This window comes from Cyrtonyx montezumae, unplaced genomic scaffold (genome assembly GCF_038088225.1).
Source record: "Cyrtonyx montezumae isolate F1298 unplaced genomic scaffold, pur_monq_1.0 scaffold_3, whole genome shotgun sequence".
In the NCBI taxonomy this organism is placed as follows: Eukaryota; Metazoa; Chordata; class Aves; order Galliformes; family Odontophoridae; genus Cyrtonyx; species Cyrtonyx montezumae.
In genome coordinates, this window is record NW_027072034.1 from 106,288,765 (window position 1) to 106,309,147 (window position 20,383).

The 20,383-nt window shown below is 38.8% G+C and overlaps 1 protein-coding gene across 6 annotated transcripts in view; it reads right to left on the reverse strand.

Moving 5' to 3' along the window:
* NR2C1 (nuclear receptor subfamily 2 group C member 1) overlaps window positions 1-20,383 on the reverse strand; it is a 90,771-nt gene that overhangs the window by 42,583 nt on the left and 27,805 nt on the right. For 5 of the 6 annotated variants that reach the window (XM_065742692.1, XM_065742694.1, XM_065742689.1 and 2 more), the window contains 9 exons: window positions 19,909-20,056; window positions 19,740-19,827; window positions 18,564-18,748; window positions 14,401-14,563; window positions 13,360-13,481; window positions 10,439-10,578; window positions 9,280-9,417; window positions 5,661-5,766; window positions 4,584-5,143 (listed from right to left, as the gene is read on the reverse strand). In XM_065742692.1, coding sequence (XP_065598764.1) covers window positions 4,969-5,143; window positions 5,661-5,766; window positions 9,280-9,417; window positions 10,439-10,578; window positions 13,360-13,481; window positions 14,401-14,563; window positions 18,564-18,748; window positions 19,740-19,827; window positions 19,909-20,056 — 1,265 coding nt within the window. In that variant the 3' untranslated portion in view covers window positions 4,584-4,968. Of the gene's footprint in view, window positions 1-4,583; window positions 5,144-5,660; window positions 5,767-9,279; window positions 9,418-10,438; window positions 10,579-13,359; window positions 13,482-14,400; window positions 14,564-18,563; window positions 18,749-19,739; window positions 19,828-19,908; window positions 20,057-20,383 lie in introns of those variants that run through there. The other variant, XM_065742691.1, reaches the window with a different exon arrangement.

Genomic DNA, 20,383 nt, shown 5'->3' on the forward strand with positions numbered 1-20,383 from the left:
CTCTCATCAGCCATCAGCTCCCTGTATTACCCCAAACTTTCTCACCCTGCAAAACATCTACTCCATGGTACTCCATTTACTTCATGATAAATACATTTAAGTGGAGAGAATAGCAGCTCATTTCTCTTTCAAGATGCTCTTCTAGTTACCTGCATATTCACGCAAACACCACAATCCCTTGTAATAGAAGACTATGAAGGGGACATATTTTCAATTATCACTGAGAAATCAGTTCTGGAAAGGACCAAAACTTGTCATCTTATCAGAATTCATCACAGATTGAGTAAACTTTTCTAAAAAGTAGACTATTGCTTTACTTGGCATGAAAATCTGTGATCAGAATTCATTACAGCAATGTCTGTATGTAGTGTTTTAAAAGAAAAAAAATGTTGGTAAATTACATTTTATAATAAATCATTCATTTTTAAATAGTCAAATTCATAGGGCAGCAAGGATCAGTAAGCACAGAAACAAAGCGTTCATAGCCACAGGGGGTAGAGAACAGCAAGATACTGCAGTGGTCACAAATCCCAGGGTCTGAATCTATTGACAACACAACATGGTACAGTGAAGTGAAATATCCACAGACTCTTTGGAATCATACACACTGCTTCGGGGCTGTAAGACAACCTGTGTAGAACACTAACACATAGGTGATTACTATCAGCTTTCTCTAATAGAAAGTTACATTTCATTTTTAAAAATACAGCCAAAATAGACTTTACAAATTCAGCTTTCGAGACATGAACACAATGAATTTTATACCACAGCAGAACAGGTACAGTGACTTTCTAATGTCTGCACTGGGAAACCACAGCTGCTGAACAAAGTAAGGAGCAGTGACTTTCACTGATGCTGCTGGCCATAGAAGAGAGGTACCAAGGGGTTATGTTCATAACTGCAGACGGTACTGCAAGAAAAGTGCTTTTGAAGAAAGTTTAAAACATAACAGTTATTTGTACCAGGAACTCTACCAGTATGAAACAAGCAGCCTAAACCCATATATATATGCACAACATATGCTTTCAATTGATTAGTTCTGTGTATCACTGCTCCCATCTGAAGGGACAGGATTCCAAAGGTATCATTTTTCCATTCATATCATTGATATGGAAATGAATTTTCTTCACATCGATCGTTTTAGAGCTATCAGAGCAGAGCTTGTTCTTTCATTGGCAAAGTAAACTAGTAAGTAAATGCTGCAGTGTGGCTGTGTTCTGATGAGGCACGAGAAGGGTCAGAATGCTGATCAGACAGTTTAAAAAAATAAAGGAGAAAAGAGGAGGTAAAAGAAATTATGAGGTACTTTAACATTTGTGGTGAAGTAAACCTCACTGCTCACATTTGCGTTGGCTGAACAACAGCGAGACTAAACAGCATGAAAAGGCATTCCTGAGAAAGCTCAGTTGTGTCCCACTCCTCATCAAGAGCATCAACTTACAGTCAAGGAACCCAAAATGATAAATGAAACATCTTGGTAAGAAAAGTGAATAATGCTGACACAATGTCCTGTACTATGGCATCCATCCTCTTAATCATCATCAAGACAGGAGAGAATACATGCTAGGCAGCATAGAGCAGCCCACACTGTGCCTTTAAACTGGCACTGAACTTACACTGAACTTTATGAGGAAAAAATCTAAGAAACTTTGGGAAAAGGATTACTTACCAGTGGGCAGTGCTTTCTGCAGTGTGTTGTACGTCTGCACGTTCACTCAGTAAAAGTCCAAACATAGGAGGTATCTAAGATTGTTTTTGGGGGAAGGCCCTTATAATACCTCATGTGTACCCTTATCTATCTCCCCCTTTTGTTTCACTTGACAGTACAGAGCTTACAATGTTTGGTTAGCCATACACAGGGAAGGGAGGGCATATGGTTATCTCACAGATGGACAGCAGAAGTGACTAGAATCTTTTTGGGACAAGTACCTTGTCTTTTTGTGCATATTCATACACGTAGCTGCACAATACGTAATGTATTGCACTTCTTGGCAATCTAAAGATCTCTTATTTTATTTCCATTTTGTAATAATGCTATTCAGATATCAAGCAAAGCCGCAAACGCAGCCTGGAAACTACTGGAGCATATCCTGATTACTAAAGGTGACTCAACCATACTGCTCTCAAAAGTGGTGACAGAGCCTGTAACTGAGCTTGGAGATGGGCTGCCTGTTTGATTTCTCACCTGACTGAGATAACCAGATTCTACCATCTCTGCAAGTCTCTGTCACGTGAGACGGTGTGACACGTTTCTTGCTACCCAGCACATGAAGGGTAGTCTGACCTGGCAAAAATCTCAAATGAAGCCCAAGGGATTTGCCAGGAAAGTAACATTAGAAGATGTGGGAGGGGGAAAAGTCAGCCACTGAGGTTTGAATCTATTGCTGCCACGCAGAGGTGACAGGCATCAGAAAAGAACATGACCACGGTTCTTGTACTTTTGAGTTAATGCAGCCTAACAAAGCTGTCCTGATCTAGCAGTCAGTGATGACAGCAGTCCAATGCATCCCTGAAGTCGGCCAAGTTGTAAGCATGAAGGGGGAACAAACAGAATTCCGTAGAAAATAAGTTTCTGTGGTCATGTCGTTCAAAACATGGCTCTCAAAGACAGATATGCTGAGGGATTAAATCCCTAAAGATTTACCTCCCTACAAACATTGTTTTTTCTTAACTGTTTCTGTGGCTATACAATGCCATGCATTTGCTGAATCTTCTGGCCAGCTGTGAACAAAGAACTGCTTATCACGCCCAAGGCACAGGTCCCAGAGGCTAAAAAGAAATCAAATTTGCAAGGATGTGGGAGAGATTCACAGTCTGTACTGCATTTAGAAGGAAAATGGGTTATTTGAATTTAGATAATATTGGGAGTCAAATTCCTTCAGAATTTGGAATGCCTGGTAAGCCACCTACAAATTATAAACTTTCCTTAAAAGGTTTAACACAGCTACATGTGTCCCTGCTAGCAACAGAGGAAAGCTAGGGATAGCACAGGGCAGGAAGACAGAGCCTAAATTTCTGAGGAGAGCTGAATAGGGCAATTCACTTCCCATCTGCAATTTGGTCCTACAACAGCAAGATAGCGGGGCCTGTATCCACTTGGAAGAGACAAACACAGCATATTGGCAGCCACTGTCTTTCATATTTATGTAACTACTGTTCTCCTAAGACTGAAAAAACGTCCTCACACTTCATGATCTCCAGAGAACATGAATGCAGAGCCTAAATCCTTTGCCTTCGGATTTCATGACCAATCCTGAAGCACAGCCTCTGATTAGAGAGCTTGGTTAAAGGAAGGTCCAAACAACTCTATTAACGGAATTAAAAAGGACACAATAATTCAGTGTCAGTTTTCTGATTCTTTTTGTCTGATTGAGATCCTTGGGTGCTGAGAAAAAACACAGAAACCGCCAAAGTCTCATCTACCCGTCCCCTTAATGTTAGCATGGCCTCAGAGTTGCTGGTAGAGGCACAAAGGCCTCCCTTGAAGCTGATCTTTTGGCTAAAGAATTGGGCAAGGTTCGTCTTCACTCAGTGCTGACAGAGAACTAAAAAGTTCAGCATAAATAGAACTAGGCCTCAATCCAGATTTAGATAAACCTACTACAAGCTACTGTCAGCAGCAGACCATCATTTTTATTAGAATCTCTAATTTTAAGCAATAGATATTAAATGTGCTAGGAATATATGGTTTCTCATTGCAAAAGGAAGCTGGGAGTAATCAACCATCAGTGTTACTTAACAATGAGGCACGCTCCTCAAGGTGGGAAAGCATCTGAGTGCATCCCTAGATGGAGCCGTGAAGTATGATTCAGTCAATGTACCAGAAGTATCTAGACTCATTTCTAACACGGACAGGCAAAGCAGCAGAAACCTTGCTCATATAAGCAGAAGTACTGAATTCAGTAACTTCAAATTTAACGAACAGTCATATGAGACTGATAGGAAAAGACAGCTAGACAGGCAAAGGCTAATAACAAAAAAGAAAAAAAAATACAAAGTCCTATGCAAGAGAAACAATATGAACACATGCACAGAATTCATGATTTGCACAGAAAACATGATTTGTTACCTAGAGAGGTGGTAGAAAGAAAACTGAGACACATCTAGAATGCCTCTGTGCCTGTGTGCTGAGTTTGAGAGAGGAAAGGCTACTGTGAAAAACTTTCAACTTCTGAGAGCAGAAAAAACAGGAGACTGCTCTCTTTGAATACCTGCAGTACATAGTTCTTTTTTTCCTAGTATAAAACAGCTGATATCTACCAACACACAGTTACTACAGCATAGTATACTTTTGTGTCCACAGAACAGTCAATACTGATCCTTTGCAGCTTTACTTTTATCAACAGCATCAACATGTAAGCAGAATATTTCTAAAGCGTGAAATTCCTCTACCTTCCCTGCTCTTGTAACTATATCCACTGCTTCATTCAACATGAAATAATCTCTCTCCAAAAGAGCAGAAAATAAGTTTGGTTATAAAGGTCTCCCTTCTGTAGAAACAATGCCTATTTCAAGATGTTTGATCATGTATTCTCCATTTAATCAGTAAGAAAGAACTAGCAGCAAAACACTGAAAACACAACTCAGAGAGGAAACTTAATTTATTTGTCTAAAACACCAAACTAAGTTGAGATACCTTAGTTCAGTCAAAGCTTCTTCTGTTTCTTCACAAGCCTGGGTTTCATAAACAAATATTCCAAGTTCATCTATCTACAAAAATAGGATGGACAATTCTTGACTTTCTTCAGATATCAAGTTAATTTACAAGTCCTTGAAGATCAGCTGAAAAATAGGAAGCGATCCTATATTCCTTAAGACACTCCACCGCATTTCCCAAGGGTACTGGAAAGGAGGAACACGAGTCTTCTTTAGGAAAGTGCATGGGAAGGCTTGTTGCCATCTCTTGGAGACAGAGTATGCATTTACATCACCACGACTGCCATGGCACGGAATCCTTGATGGATGCTTTTATACGGCATGGCCGATTATTTGAGTATTGTAGTCTGCTGTCTCCATTCGCAGAATGTACGGGATGATGCTGTCAATCTGAACGTTCCCAATCAGTCCTGCAAAGAATAGCTCTTCAGTAATGGCAGCACTCATCAGCCGAAGGGCGGGCAATCGGAGGAGAAGTCTAGACAGTCTGCAAAGTAAGTAGGGCAGAAAGTTAATGTTGGTCACACGTTTTGGTGATATTCATAACCATGGTACAGGTAAGAAGGCAACAAATCAAGTGGGGACGACAGTGAGAGAAGTTGGCTATATCTACTTTATGAAAGGCTTAAATATTGAGATCAAAATTGTATTAATTTTACAGTCATCCATTTCTTTGACAATACCAAAAACATGTATGTATTAGTCAGTGGACTGTACAATATCTGGACTAAGCGAAGAAATACTCCAAATAGGTGCAATTCAAAATGAAGAAAATACTTCCTCTATCTTAATTCCAGTATTTCTTTTTGGAAAATAAGAATAAGTAGATAAACGATAATCATAATATGTACAAGCACTTATATTTTAAGTGTTCTAAATGTCATTTCCAGGCTTTAAGAAGGTAAGAAGAAAACATACGTATTTACTATAAGTAATACTGTGCAAATCAGTATCACTGATGCTCTGAAAAGAAAACCATCAAGTGAGCATGTAAATTTACACACCTGTAAGTATCATCTGGATATGCTTTTGTTACATAGTCTTGGAACTCCATGTATGCCTTTTCTTGAAATTTCTCAATCTGTACCACATTTTCCAGACCTGGGTGATCTGAAAGACACCCTACTTTGTTAGACCTGTCACACCAAGATGCATTAAAAGCTGTGCAGATTATCTACTTGTAAGCATGGTGAAATGATTATTTGATAGCTGTAGCAACTTCAAGTTCTCAAATGGTTTTAACAAAGGATACTGCTTTACCTGCTTATTTTTCTTTTCCTCTATGCTGATGTTTTACTTTACTGCTTATAAATACAACCAGATATTTGGAAAAGTTCATATACGTGCAGTGCTTGCAATGTTTGCATCATTCCTGGCAAGAAATCTCTGTTCTCTGCGTTGCGTAGAGTAGTATTGTTCCAGCACACTGCTATTTATTGAAATACAGTATGCACAAATAGCATTTGTGAGGAAAAAAAAGATAAGTACCCACAGAAAAAAAAAAAAAGAAAAAAAAAGAAAAGGCTATGAACTATTTGTTTCCTAAATTTCACTGGAATCAAAGGTTATTAATCTAATGGCCAAGTCACATTTGGAAATTATTAACTGGTGATTCCAAACACTTTACACAGTTTTATCTTCAGTATACATCTGGCTTAATGTAAATATTTTACTGTCATGATACTGTGACAAATTGTGTAATGTTATTTTTCAAAAATCAGTGCAGACAACAAGAGGTCAGCAAGGGAAGCAATACATTTCGAAGAGTTATTGCTGCCATGCAATATGTATTGCTTCATAACAAGGCTTTAATGTCAGGAACAGCAAGAAAGAAACCTACTTCCAAAACAGTAGTTGAAGACCACTGCTAACAAACTAGCAGCAACTTATAAATATGCCAAGGCTTGTAGGTACTCCCTTGGACTCATCTCTTTGCCCAAGGTTGACTTGCTACAGTCACGCAGCTGGCATGGCACAGAAGATTTTCATTGATCTTCAAATCTCCGGCTACAGAAGGCAGCAAACCAGCAGGGTCTACCAAAGCGGATGCTCCTAGCTTAGGACTGCTGCACGTGCAGTCCAGCCCCATCCTGTAGCAGAGCAGTAAAATCCCTGAAACTGTAATTTCTGGCCTATGAGTCATTGCCAGAATATCCCTTCTGTTCAGCGTACTGGTACAAGCTTTATGTCTTTCATGTACACTGTCAAGAATATTGGCTTATGAGACAATGTACTGCAGCTGCACATCCTTAGGAATGTCATCCTATAACCACGTGACCTAAAGAAAAGTCAGTCTGGTCACCTGACCTGATACAGATTTTTCCTGGGATATTTGTCCTCCTACTTTCTGAATCATCAGATGCTTTTTGGGAGGAAACATGTTAACTTCAGGCTGAACAAATAAGTCAGTGTTGCTTTGCAAGTGAAAGCTCCGTAGGGAAATATTTTCAGGTCTGTAACAGGACTGTCTGATTTCTTCAGTCAGCTTAACACATTGTGCCATAAATTCTTTCCTGGAGGAAGCTTAGTTACTCGGTTATGAGTATAGGAATGGCACAAAATGATTGCTTCAGGGGCAAGGAACACTCCACAGTGAATTAAATCTCCTGCAAGTGTGATCAACTAAATTAAAAGCAGTGAACTCACTCCTTCCCCTTATTTAAAGGAAGTCCCTGAGTCTGTGCCATTTATCAATCCTCAGCAGGATATAAAAATTATGAACATTTTCAAGCACTCCTAATATTGAGGTTAGGCCTGTAAAGGATACTGCTCATCAGAAAACTGAAATAGTTCCTCTGCTTCTCTGGACTACAGAAGCAAACACAAAACCATCCAGAATTCTTCAAGTCATAAGGGCTGAGAGCAAGATTATGCTCTACAGTGAAAATATTCAGGGTCTGATTTTTCTGAGGGATCCAGGATAAAAGAAACTCAGGAATATCCTCTGCAAATTTCTCATCTTTAACGGAGGGTGCTGACATTACTTAAATGGCTTCTCATTTGCAAGAAGGACTTAGAAGTCTTCTGAAAGTGCAAAGTCCCCAAGGGAAGGAAAATATTAAAAGGGGGGAAAAAAGGAAGGCAAATAAGGTTCTGTTATGCACTCAGCCAAAGGTCATGGATTCATGCCGATGGTGACACTGCCTCTGGAAGATGTGGATACTCTTTGGAGATACCACTTATAGAAAAGATGAACTTCAGAGTTCTTTTACATACCTATCAGAAAACATGCTTAAAATTTATACTTTTGAAGTGTTCAAGTTCAAAAGGTAATTTCACCTCCACTAATTTCTCTCGGAAAGGGTGAGCTGCGAATGAATTGGAGAAGACAGCTCTTCTCAGACCTAATGCATCTGCAGAAATGGCAAGAACTACCCAGCTCTCTGCCACATCCCACACAACAGACAGACTACACTACTGACTCAGACAGCCAGAGTTTATCCTGATCTTTTCCACAGAACATCAGCATCTAGAAAATACAGAGCAGTGAGAAGCTCCTCATGCTTTTAAGATTTTCTATTGTGAAACAGAGTAACTCTATATTTACCTTCTAAATGTAACAGTGAAAAAGTCCCGGAGATACGGAAAATACTAGAGGTTTATATAATTTTCTTTTATCAAAATATACTCCTTTGTTTTTATATTAAATTCCTAAATTCTGAGTGATGAGTATAAGACCTGCAGCATAAAGATAGAATATCCTTTGCTGAAAAGTTAATTCTATAATTTGCAAATAAAGAAATTTAGTTTTGTGATTTTCTACAGTCCACCTGTATCACAGAATCTACTCATTCTGTCTTAACCAGAGAATTCACTCCTCAGAGGGAAAAACAAATTCTCTTTTATTTTAGCACCACTGTTTAATGTAAAGCCACTGACTTTACTTCCAGTACATTCCACAAATACTGACCAGAAAACAGAAAAAATAATAAAAGGAAATGCTATGTTTAATGTTCATTTTTGTAATACTCATGTGAAGTGAGGGGATATGCTACTGTAGTTTTATATGCAAGAATCAAGGCTCAGAAAGACTGTCATACATTAAAAGCACAACTTCGATTCATCTCAGCAACACTTCTGAAAATTAAACTCCAGGCCCTCAGAAGTATCCCCGAATAGAGACATACATTTAAAAGTAATAAAGTAGCAGAGGCAAAAGAATCATCTAACTATTTCCATTAAAAGAGAAACCCCCTTCTTCCGACAGTTCTGTGTCATTCATTACACCTTCCCAGGTTCCTCATCAGAGGAGGCAGAGATTCTACAGTTAACAGCAGCAGCATTTAATGAAGCAGAAATTCTATGGCAAAAAATAACATACATACAGATACTTCTTTGTCACCTTCTTAATCGTGTCAGTACTTAGCAAAGCCCTGACTCTCAAAACCAAAGTTCTCACACAGCCTACTTATCTGATGTTACTTCCTCATTTTCTAAAGCAGTTCCATCTCTTTTTTTTTTTTTCTATATAACCCCTCAACAGGACATGGAAAAAAAAATACCTAAAATGTGCCTTTGTGGAAAACATAACATTTCAGATATGGACTTTAAGTCAACTTTTGTCCACTCAAGTCTCTATGGTCGCAGAAAAAGAATAGTTTTACATTGAGAATGATCACATACCAGGACTGAAGAGTACAATTGCTTTCAAATATGCATATTCATATCCATCTAGGCAAAGCTTCACCATACTGTTACAGAACTCCTGCAGTTTGAAGATGTGCTCCATTACCAGTTTCCCTCTGTCTGTTGGCAGTTTATCTGAGTTGATGCACATAAAATATAAAAAGCCCAAAGTCAACACACATGCAGAAGTGTAGTCACGTTGGGTTTTTAAAACATCATTTAGATTCAAACAGCAGAAAAGCTGTGCCACCTATCAACTCTATACACTAGATCTGAATAATCTTTACACCAGCAATTCCTGTTGCTAAAATTTCCAATAATCAAAGCTGGAATGCAGCTTGGAATGAAAAAGGAAAAAAAAAGATACTTGTAAGAAAAGAGGAATATGCAATTGCAGATCTGTGTGAGAGTCAGGTGCTGTACTTAATTCAACAGTGAAGAGTAGTGTACAGTATAAAGTATGTCAGATATATTTGCATGGGTTACGTGAGAGGATGTGAGCACAATGAGGAGGTACGTTTCAGCAGTGGTGGCAGCAACGTGACAGACAAGCCAGGTTCTGGACAGCCATGCTGACTATTACAAGTGCAGCATGTGGGCTCCTGCTCATAGCTGGCAAAAACGCACAGCTAATGGTGGTGACTGTGTTGAAAAATAGTGTCTTGTAGCTGACAATCTGCTCTGCCCATTTTATTGTGCTCTCTGTATCTATTGTAGTTTCCATGGGAATACTTTCAGAGCAACCTACATATATGTAAGCATATAAGCCAAGTTATTTAAAGGGATTATATCACAAAGGTGATATCATTTGGCTGCTGTTTCACTGCTACAAATAGCAAGGGCAGCTGGGTTCTCCTTTACACCTTAGGTAGAGAGGAATCACATTCACAGCACATCTGTGTTCTAACAGTTGGTGCTGCCTGAAGGACTCCTCCTTTGAATGAGGCATCCTAACAGAACTACAGAATACTATTAGATACGACACACAATTATGATTTAAAAAGACACACTGTGTTTCCTGATTTCAATTCTGCTAACTCCCAGTAATGCTGTATTTCCATTAACAACGGATGGATAAGTGATAAGCTTCTGCTCTATTCAAATCTTAGAAACCATGAACTCCCCAAGTCTGCAAACACACTCAGTCAGCACTTACCTTGCTGCAAGCTGTCGTGAAGGTGATTAACAAACGCAGCTAATATAGTCGCCACATTCATGACTTGTGAGCACTGTGCAAGACCAAGCGTAAAAAGTTCGTTCCAGCAGGCTTTTACTAATGATATGCTGTTATCCTGTCTATTAAATTAAAAAACACAATAATTGCACTCAGTGAAATCAGTCACTTGCTTTTACAGTTTTTCTATTTGAAGAACACTTCATAAAGCACTGATCTGATTCAAGCAGTGCAGATAGTACCAAAACAAAGTCCTGCATCAGAAGTATTTCTATTTGTGTGCTAGGATTAAATTGCCTGCTTCAGGTGACATTTAAATGACAAAATCGCTTTTGTTTTAATGTCTGATCTCTACCACAAAAGCAAGCTGAAGTTACTGTAAACAACAACTGTCTCCCTCCCACATTTGGAATTGGGTGAGAAAGAGACTTCAAAGTACAAAGAGAAATCGTGAGGATTTGTTTGTTGTAAGAACTAGTCCTCAAATTAAGTTTCACACGCAGTCAATAATTTATAATGTTGAAGCTTAAAATTAAGTCTAGTAATTCAGGCAGCTCTGTATCAGTAACCTAACTTTCAGTAACACCAAGCATTTCTAGCTTGCTGAACTTACCGAGAGCTCAGTGCATTAAAAAGGAAATCCTACCAGAGAGGAGTCAGATTCAGGTACTGTGTCTCAGTTTTAGCTAGTCAATATAAACAATGGAAAGTTAAAAGAAACTCGAGACCTATCAAAGAAGTAAAGCTTACTAAAGCTAGGATTTTAATTCTAAAAAATACAATGGAATGGAATTTTCAATAATGTTAATGTCATCTCCAAGAAGATTTCTTACGATTTGCTACTATTAATCTGCCAAATGACAGAAACACAGACTTGTCCTGTGTGGGATACAGAGAGCTTATCTGCGGCAGTATTTTTTCTATGATCCCATTCCTCTCATGGTAGGTGTACTCTACATCACACAGCTTCTACAAGTATTCGTTCCATCCCCTTTCAGCTCCTGCCAAAAGGACTACGCTGAGCTACAGTGGAAACAGCACATATGGCCTACTCAGCTGGTATGTGGCTCACACGTGTACACAGAAGTACCATCTAAAATGAATCAGTTAGCTCCGCTCTCAGTCGCCTCAAAACATGAAGTGGCTGCAACAAGCCTGACTGAAATTCCAGTAGGAATTTCTGTTTCCTACTGAGATTCTTGTATGTGAAAATGAGCTCAGCAATATCTTGATACCACAAATTAAAGTAGTTTGTCAAAGACTGCTATCTTGCTGAGACCAATGAAAGAAGTGCCTGAGGAGGGAACTTCTTCGATACAATTACCTACCTTCCTTCCAAAACTATGATTATGGTTTTGCTTTGGCTCATCAACTACCCACAACTACTATTTCCCTTCAGTTTAAAATTTCTAATATGAGTCACTCTTCTAAAAGTTAGAATTATAGAGTGCATAATGTGCTGAACTTTAAAAAGCATCAGTAATTTCAAATAAGCCTCCACCTGAAAAACAGTGTTACGATTTTCAGCCTTCAAGAGGAAAATGGTTAAGTGACACTGAAAACACTATTGCCCATAATGTAGACTGAAACAGTAAGTGCTTTAGCACACAGGTGAATATTAACACAAAAGTAATATGTATTTTTAAAGCAGACTTTCTATGCTTTTTTACCTGTTACATCTTTTTGTACAGACTCATCTTTTGTATCTTTTGTTTTTTAGAAAACCTATTTGCTGTTACAACACTAACCTGCAATATCTGCGGTACAAAAAAACCTTACAAAATGTACAGTGATGCAGTCCGTCATGTTAATTTGCTGAGTATTTTCAAGTTCTGCAGCAGCAATTTGCACTAAAATATCATATTTACCCACTTTCCTCCCCTTGCTGTCGTTTAGTTTCATAGAACCTGACTCCTCTTCAAAACAGAGGTTTCAGTTATACACAATACACTATTTTAAGCAATGTAGAATCACTTGGCTTTAGCATCTGTGTAAATACAGATCCTCCACGCTCTGCCAAGGTTCCTGGTAAAGGTACAATCCCTCCCTATAAACAGGACTTCTCTTTGCTACCACCATCGGATGCTATTTTGACCCTAAGCCAAAGAAGAACACAGGGTCCTGATCTACTGTGGAATACAAGATGATTTTGTACTCCCTCTGTATCACCTGATAGGTGTGTATCACATTGTAACACAGCTGGTTTATTGGGTGACAATCTTGATGGTTTCTGAAAGTAATAAAAATCACTTGTCCTCGTGCTGTCTTGATGTCTTTTCTCATGATGATCACCAACATACTATCAGATATAGCTTCAGAATTTTTAGTGAGACACCAAATTCTGCTTATAAAAAGACAACGTTACACAAACTGTAAAGAGAATAATAACAATGACTTTCTGGCTACAGCAACCATCTGCTTTCTGGAAAATCCTCTGCAACTAAACAACTTAGGTTCAGCAAGCATTCAGGATTAACTTAGCATCTTATTCATACTGTTTATTACATGCAAAATTATTACTAACTCACCTAATAAAGACAGCAGTATTAGGAGCTCCAGAAAGGAGCTTCTCTCTGGTGATTGATAAGCATCTTAAGCTCAGGAGGTGCTATTCAAAAATGATAGGAAGTCCTATTTACTGAAAGTCTATTAAAGAAGGGCAGCAAGCAGGCATTTATCATTATGAATCTACCCCTTTTCTCTTCCAAACTCAATCAAGTCCTTGATTTGAAGTGAAGCTGGGAATCATTTTGATTGATTGAATTTAGCTCTGTGTTTAAGACCCACAGAACAACTTTAATAAACTGATTTACATTTTGAAAAGTCCTCGAAATGACAGCACAAATAACAAATTAAAAGGTGTGTGATTACAGTGCGAGCAAATAGAGTAACTGAACACCTACCCTAAAGCTTGGAAGGATGGAATGGAACGTGCCCAGTGCATGGACAAGAAAAGCAACCTGGAGGCAGTCTCGCAGATATAGTGAACGTTAAGATATTCGGGCATAGGAGAAGGCATGGTGAGCTGGCACAAAGCAAAAAAAAAGTGCAGTCAGTTGTTGTGAAACATAATAAGAAAAATTGCATTCAGGGATTAAGGGAAAAAAGGAAACATTTTTTCAATAACCATGAGATAATCCTGAAATAAAATCAAACAACTGCTTTTTTTTCTCCTTACTAGTCACTGTGATATCCTACAGACTACAAAGCAACCAAAACAGTAACGATTTTAATCTTAGCTTAGATAAAGATCTATGTGTGGGACACCTGGAGATGAAGAATCTCAAATAAATCTTCTAAGACAATCTATATAGAAGCTTTAGAATAACAGCTGCAATTAAAACAACATTGCTGACAGCATATAGAAAAATATGTAGAAAATACAGACACAGCGACATCACCACTTTCCCTTGCACATGTAAAGGGAAATTTGATCCAAAATGTTATCCTCAAAAATCACAGTTTGTAGTAGGATTTAAAACAAAACAAGCCTGACATTTGCATTACAAATATATTACAAATATATCTGAGTGACCACAATGCGCAGTTGAGAGGCAAAGTTTAAGGGCAATCGAAGTTTTCAGACAAGTGAGCTTTCTGATTTGTCCCTGAATAATGTGGTGATGAAAAATAAAGAGCAATTTCTGCTTGTTCACAAACCAAGACACTTCTCCATGTAAATCCCTCTGCACTGGTTACCTCATGTTTTTAAGGTAAGCAGCAGTAAAATAAACAGTGCTACTGAAATGCTGAGGAGAGCTGCCAATTCTCCCAAGCATACAGCCAACTAGTGAACAAAGAGCAGCGCATTCATCAGCACTGAATGGCAATACCTGCACAGTTACTCTTCTGAGAAATTCGAAAGACAACCTAATCAGATCATTAATTGGTATTATGACGCTCAAGTGGTGAAGATTAGCCAACAGTAAAAAGGTATGAAGTACCCTGAATGCTACATGTGCATCACTGAGTAGCGGCCCCTCTATTTCAACGATATTCATGCTTGTTTCTCCACCAACGAGCTGTACGCTGGCCTCAGCACTTTCAGAGTTCTGGCACGCTGCACTCTCTCCGGGATTTAATGCTTTTGCAAGAGTATCAAATGCCCTGCAAGATCAAGAAAAAAGAAAAGAAAAGAAGGAAACTTCATCTGAGAGATCACTTCAGCTTAGGAGGAACCTGCACACCTGAAACCGGCAATTAGAAGCCTGCTTCAAACAAGCAGACTTGGAAAATATAAGAAAGCAATATACTTTTCCTGCCACTCATATGAAGTAAAATTACTGAAAACTCCAACTTAGAGTCTCTGAAGCAATAAAATTAGCAGCAGATCCTGTTCACACTAGTTGCCAAAAAATTCACAGTTTTGACATACTGATTGTGCTGCTGAATCACAGTTTGTCTCTTGAGATCTCGAAAGCGATGTTTACTGAGAGCGCTGCCATGAGCATTTTAGGCACATAAAGATCAGACTGCTGTTAAAACAACTACTGCATGCATACATTTTGGAGATTTCTGCTTCTAAGAAGCACAATGAGAAAGATTAAGTTCCTGCAAGTAATCAGTTACGGTTAGGTAATTAATTCAACATAATTTGAGAAACAACCTCTAAATATGTGAGAGAAAGCATTCACATCATTCAGTACCATTCTTAGTGTCCCTTGAGGTGGGGCAGTGAATTCTATGAAGACCAAGGCATGAGCACTAACACTACTGGTGGGCCCCAGAATGAGCACCGATGAACAACTTCATTTCCCTGCTTGACAAATGCATCTAATTTGTGCACGAACAAACTTAAGAAGCAAAACTGATATGTCTACAGGCACAGCCTTGATTACTGCCTACAGGCAGATGACATACCCTGAGAGCAGTATCATTTGTACAGTGTTGCATGAAAATCTCATCCAGATGTCTAAAAGCTTTACAAAAGCTGACTGTAAGTCCACGCGTGGAGATGATTCTCAATTTGAATAGATATGTTTTTGCCACAGAATCTAAAATTACCAATTTAACATCCAATCAAAATTCCCAATTTCTGAAGTAGAACCTTACCTAACTTCTCTTTTTCCATACCTCTTTGCTATTTACATTTATAAATATACTAAAAACCGAAATCTAAGTGCTTACTGTGTTCAATATAACCATTTACAACCTGAAGAAACAACACAATATCTAAGCTCCTGATGCTGTCTTAGGTTATGGTAAATGAGCTACAGTGGTTTTGTGTCCTAACCTAGCCTGCCCGCCTTTGTGTGTACACAGGAGGGAGACTGAGCCTCCATAGGTGTACCTGAGAAGCTTTCTGTCTCAAATATGTCAAAGGTGGGCACAAAGGGAAGGCTCTGAAGTTACGTGATCTGCGTCCTGTGAGGAAATCTGACTTTCAGGTCCTATGTGGCTCCCTCTTGGCAGCCTTGGGTATAACAGACAAAACCAGCAGTTCCATAGCTGCTGCTTAAGAAAAAGAGGATTCTTCAGAGCTCCTTCATGTACCAAGGACAGAAATGTAAGCCAGGAAGCCCTGGTGAGGCCTCACCTGGAGTACTGTGTCCAGTTCTGGGCTCCCCAGTATAAAAATGTCAGGGATCTCTTTGAAAGAGTCCAGAGGAGGGCTACAAAGATGATAAAGGGCCTGGAGGATCTCCCCTGTGAGGAAAGGCTGGGTGACCTGGGTCGGTTCAGCCTTGAGAACAGAAGACTCAGAGGTGATCTTATTAATGTTTATAAATGTCTTAAGTGTGGTAGTCAAAGGGACATGGCCAATCATTTTTCAGCGGTCTATGGGGACAGTGCAAGAGGAAATGGCCATAATTTGAACATAGGAAGTTCCGCACCAACATGCAAAAGAAATTCTTCACAGTGCAGTGACGCAGCACTGGCACAGGCTGCCCAGAGAGGCTGTAGAGGTTCCTTCTCTGGAGATATTCAAGACCCGCCTGGACGCCTACTGGTGCAGCCTGCTGCAGGGAGCCTGTTTTGCAGGGGGGTTTGGACTAGATGATCTCTAGAGGTCCCTTCCAACCCCTACAATTCTGTGATTCACGATAACTGCATCTTACCAATGATACTTTATTTCCAACTTACTGCTTTCAAAGGGTCTTCTAACTCCTTTGTCCTAAACTTGCAGAAGAAAGCCTGCAGAAGATGAGTTGTTTCCTAACAGCTCTACACTTCAGGTTCCCCTTCATATGTTATGCTTCAAAATGAACAATGGCTGCAATATAAAACACTAAGAGAAAGAGAATCCAGACTAGAGCTTGCCTTGAAGTTACAGAAATAATGCTCACAAAGAAAAAGGGTACAATCAGTGTTAAAATACATGGTATTGACACTCTCTGTCTGAAACAACTTTGGTTCTCTATTCCTTGAGCTCAGTCACAGACATGTAACAGGACCTCTGATTAGCTGCAAAATACAAACATTGCTAATGAAGTCATCAGAGGACAAAGCACATAATGTTCTAATATAAAAGCAGCAGAATTCTTGAAACAAATTTATACATTAAATTTGTGTCAGCAAAACTGAAAGCTTAACTACTACTGTATCTGCAAGCAACAGAATATAGCAGAATGCATAAAAAACACTGACACATAAAACCTGCTTTTGAAAACCCCTTAAACTCATCTTCTTCAGAACACACCTGTGACATTAATATCAAGATGGCACAAGGCCTGGCAAGGAGATAAAAGATTTGATAAAAAGTGCACTTTCTGCTTGGGTAATGACTTCCCTTTCACAAGAGTATTTGAACTGAAAGTCTCCACTGGAGATCCGTGAGGTTACTCAATAGACAAGAGCATGTCTACACTGAGTCAGAGCTCTGTCAAGCTCTCTGGCTGAGAGAACTCAATGGCTTTTCACAGATGGATTTTTAAAGCTGAACAAAAGTAAGCACCTGGAAATACCAGGAAACAAAGAAATGAAAGATTATCGTGCAACCTTACTATTAACTGCACCTTTTTGAACAGCTATGTGGTGCTTATCAGCACAGCATAATAGTACTCCTTACACTGCATACTACTTAGCTATGAGAACACAGCAAAGGTCTGGGATCAGCAGCTATATTAAAGGTCACATCAACTTTATAAGCAGCACATAAAAAGAAAGGAGCAGAACAAATGCATTCTGCTTGACATTACACTGAGTAGGAGAGTGGAATATAGGAGAAACCATGTCTTTTGCATCAGTACAAACTGCTTCACTACATACCAATCTTTTTTTTTCTTGATTGGTTTATCCTACGTATGCATTTTCAGTACCACATGTATAATATAGGTGGAGTGTAAAGGAATACTTCTGGGACAGCTTTCAGAAGCCTGCACGGAGTGACAATCAAGGAAGAACATGATTCTCATCGAAGGAATAAACAAAGAAGAACTATAAAACATACATCCCATGTATGCTGAGTTAAAACCTGCACAAGACAGAAGTTTTTAAATACATAACGAATATATCTGTATTGGCAATGAGCATTCTTTGAGTCTTCCTGCCTCAAAATAAAATTCTTTTACAGCTTTTAAGGCAATTAACAATTACGAGTGACAAACTACTTACAGATGAGATCTTCAAGAAACAGTTTCCCTTAGTACTAAGAATACAGATCAAAAATCTAACACATTTTTACCTTTCAGTTCTCCTTAACATCAGCTAAAAGACTTAAGTTGAAATTCACAGAATCGCAGAATCTCCCAAGTTGGAAGGGACCCACAGGGATGATCAAATCCAACTGCTGGCTCCACACACAGGACCACCCAAAATCAGACCCTGCCTGACAGTGTTGTCCAAATGCACCTTGAACTCCGCCAGCTTGGGGCTGTGCCCACTGCCCTGGGAAATATGTGCCATGCCCACAGCCCTCGGGGTGAAAAACCTTTGCCTAACATCCCAACTGAACAAACAAACAGAAGTACTTTTTGTCTCTGACTGAACTTTCTTATCATTTCCTTTGGGAGAACCTTACAAGACTGAACCTTAACATGAGCTCATTCTGTTACTACTACTATTTTTAATGCAGACAAATCACTTAAACTGCAATAATTTAACTAATGCTCTGAACTGACAGAGATGTACTTGATAAGAGTAACATTTCAAGAGGAATATGCTTTACCTTGTAACATCACTACTTCCTTGTTCTTCTTGCTGGAGTTCAGATAATGATCCATCTCCATTACTTAAACTCTCAATCATAGACAGCTCTGTACTGCTTTGTGACATATCTTTGGATTTACTGAGGTTTGCTAATGATGTCACCACGTTGGCCAAGGTACTTAAGTCTCCCTGACAGGCTTCAACCTAAGGGAAAAACATAGCTTTTAATTCTTTCTTACTGGCAGTAGATAGCTTGCAACAGAAGACTCTTCTACACTAATGGAAAACTGACCTTGAGAATAGACCTGTTAGAAAATTACTTTCAATAAGTGGGTAATCATCACGCAGCAGTTAGACACTGCACTGCTTCTAAAATATGAACTATTTAGACATTTGGATTTACAAGTAACAGCTATCTATTGCTTTCAGAAAGAATGCTACAGATGGCAAGCTACACAGAGAAGTTTTAGCATCTCCACTCATTAGTCCATCATTTTAGCCATAAGACTGTACTGGATTATATTTTTACCATCTTCCTCATGTAAACAAGAAAGTAGTAAAATTTTGCAGACAGAAGGAGGAAAAATCCACAAGTATGAGGTGATTTAATATTGGCTAGAAAAATACAGAAGCTTCCTGCTGTGCATATGCAGGGACATTATCACATCACTGTAGCAGATTGGTACCCATAACACAATGGAAACAAAGGAAAACCTGCTCAGAAATACATTAGAAACAAGGTCACTACTGAGACAGCTCTCATTAGCTTTGGAAAAAAACAAAAAACAAAAATAAGAAAAAAAAGAAAAAGAATATAGGGGGAAAAAAACCTAACAGTATTTATGAAATGCACTGTGATAATGCCATAGCCATGTGAGATTTTGCAAGTGTCTTAACTCTACTTGAACCAAAAAACTTCCAAGTGTAAGAATTCTCAAATACAAAGAAAAATAAAGATGCCCTTAAAGCTGCCTTAAAGGAGGGAGGCATTTACTTTGTAGAGCTTTTTGCATTCTTTCTATGGAGGACTAACAGCATTCTTTTGAAGAGAAGACATCTGCAACACTTGGCAATGCTTTAAAAATGATTTTTTCGAAAGCAAAGTAAGTGAAACAGAACAACCTTCCATCCCTATGTACATCACTATAGCAAGCAAATCACAAACACTTAATATATCAGTCACATCATCACATACCTTATCTGGAGTCATCAGCACTGTAGGCTCACTTTTAATTCCAGACTGAATGTTAACGAACATTCCTGATTCCAACAGACCTGCTGACCTGACACACAATAGCACGTATTTCAGTTCCGGGGTGATTTCCAGCAGCAGAGGTAGGTGGTCTAGAGTAGAATCCACTTACCTTGCTGTTTCATTGTCTGTTACAAAAGTGGGAGTTGCAGCTAATGGACTGCGAAGATCTTTTCGAATGTAGATCTTTTCTGTAGAAGCAGCGCAGTTTGAAGATTTTTCTCTTGACACTTCAATAGGTTTCCTCTCACACTGCACAGCTAATAGAACAGCACACAACTATTAAGCCACATCACAAATTAGAGTCTAAGAAATTATCCTTATTTTTGTCCTTTTTACTTACTCTTCAATTTTATTAAAGATTTTGAGTGCTTACAGTTATAACTCAGAAAAAAACGACCTAACCAACCCACTTCTAAGTTGGCTACAAAAACAACTGACATGCTTGACTGACTCTTAAAGTAGTCTAAGTTGTGGAAACTGTGACAAGAAGGTAGAGGGATTGGGAAAGTTCAGTAGCTTAATATACAGGCAGGAAAACAGAACTGCAATATGTAAAAACCAAGCATGGAGACATCTGCAACATA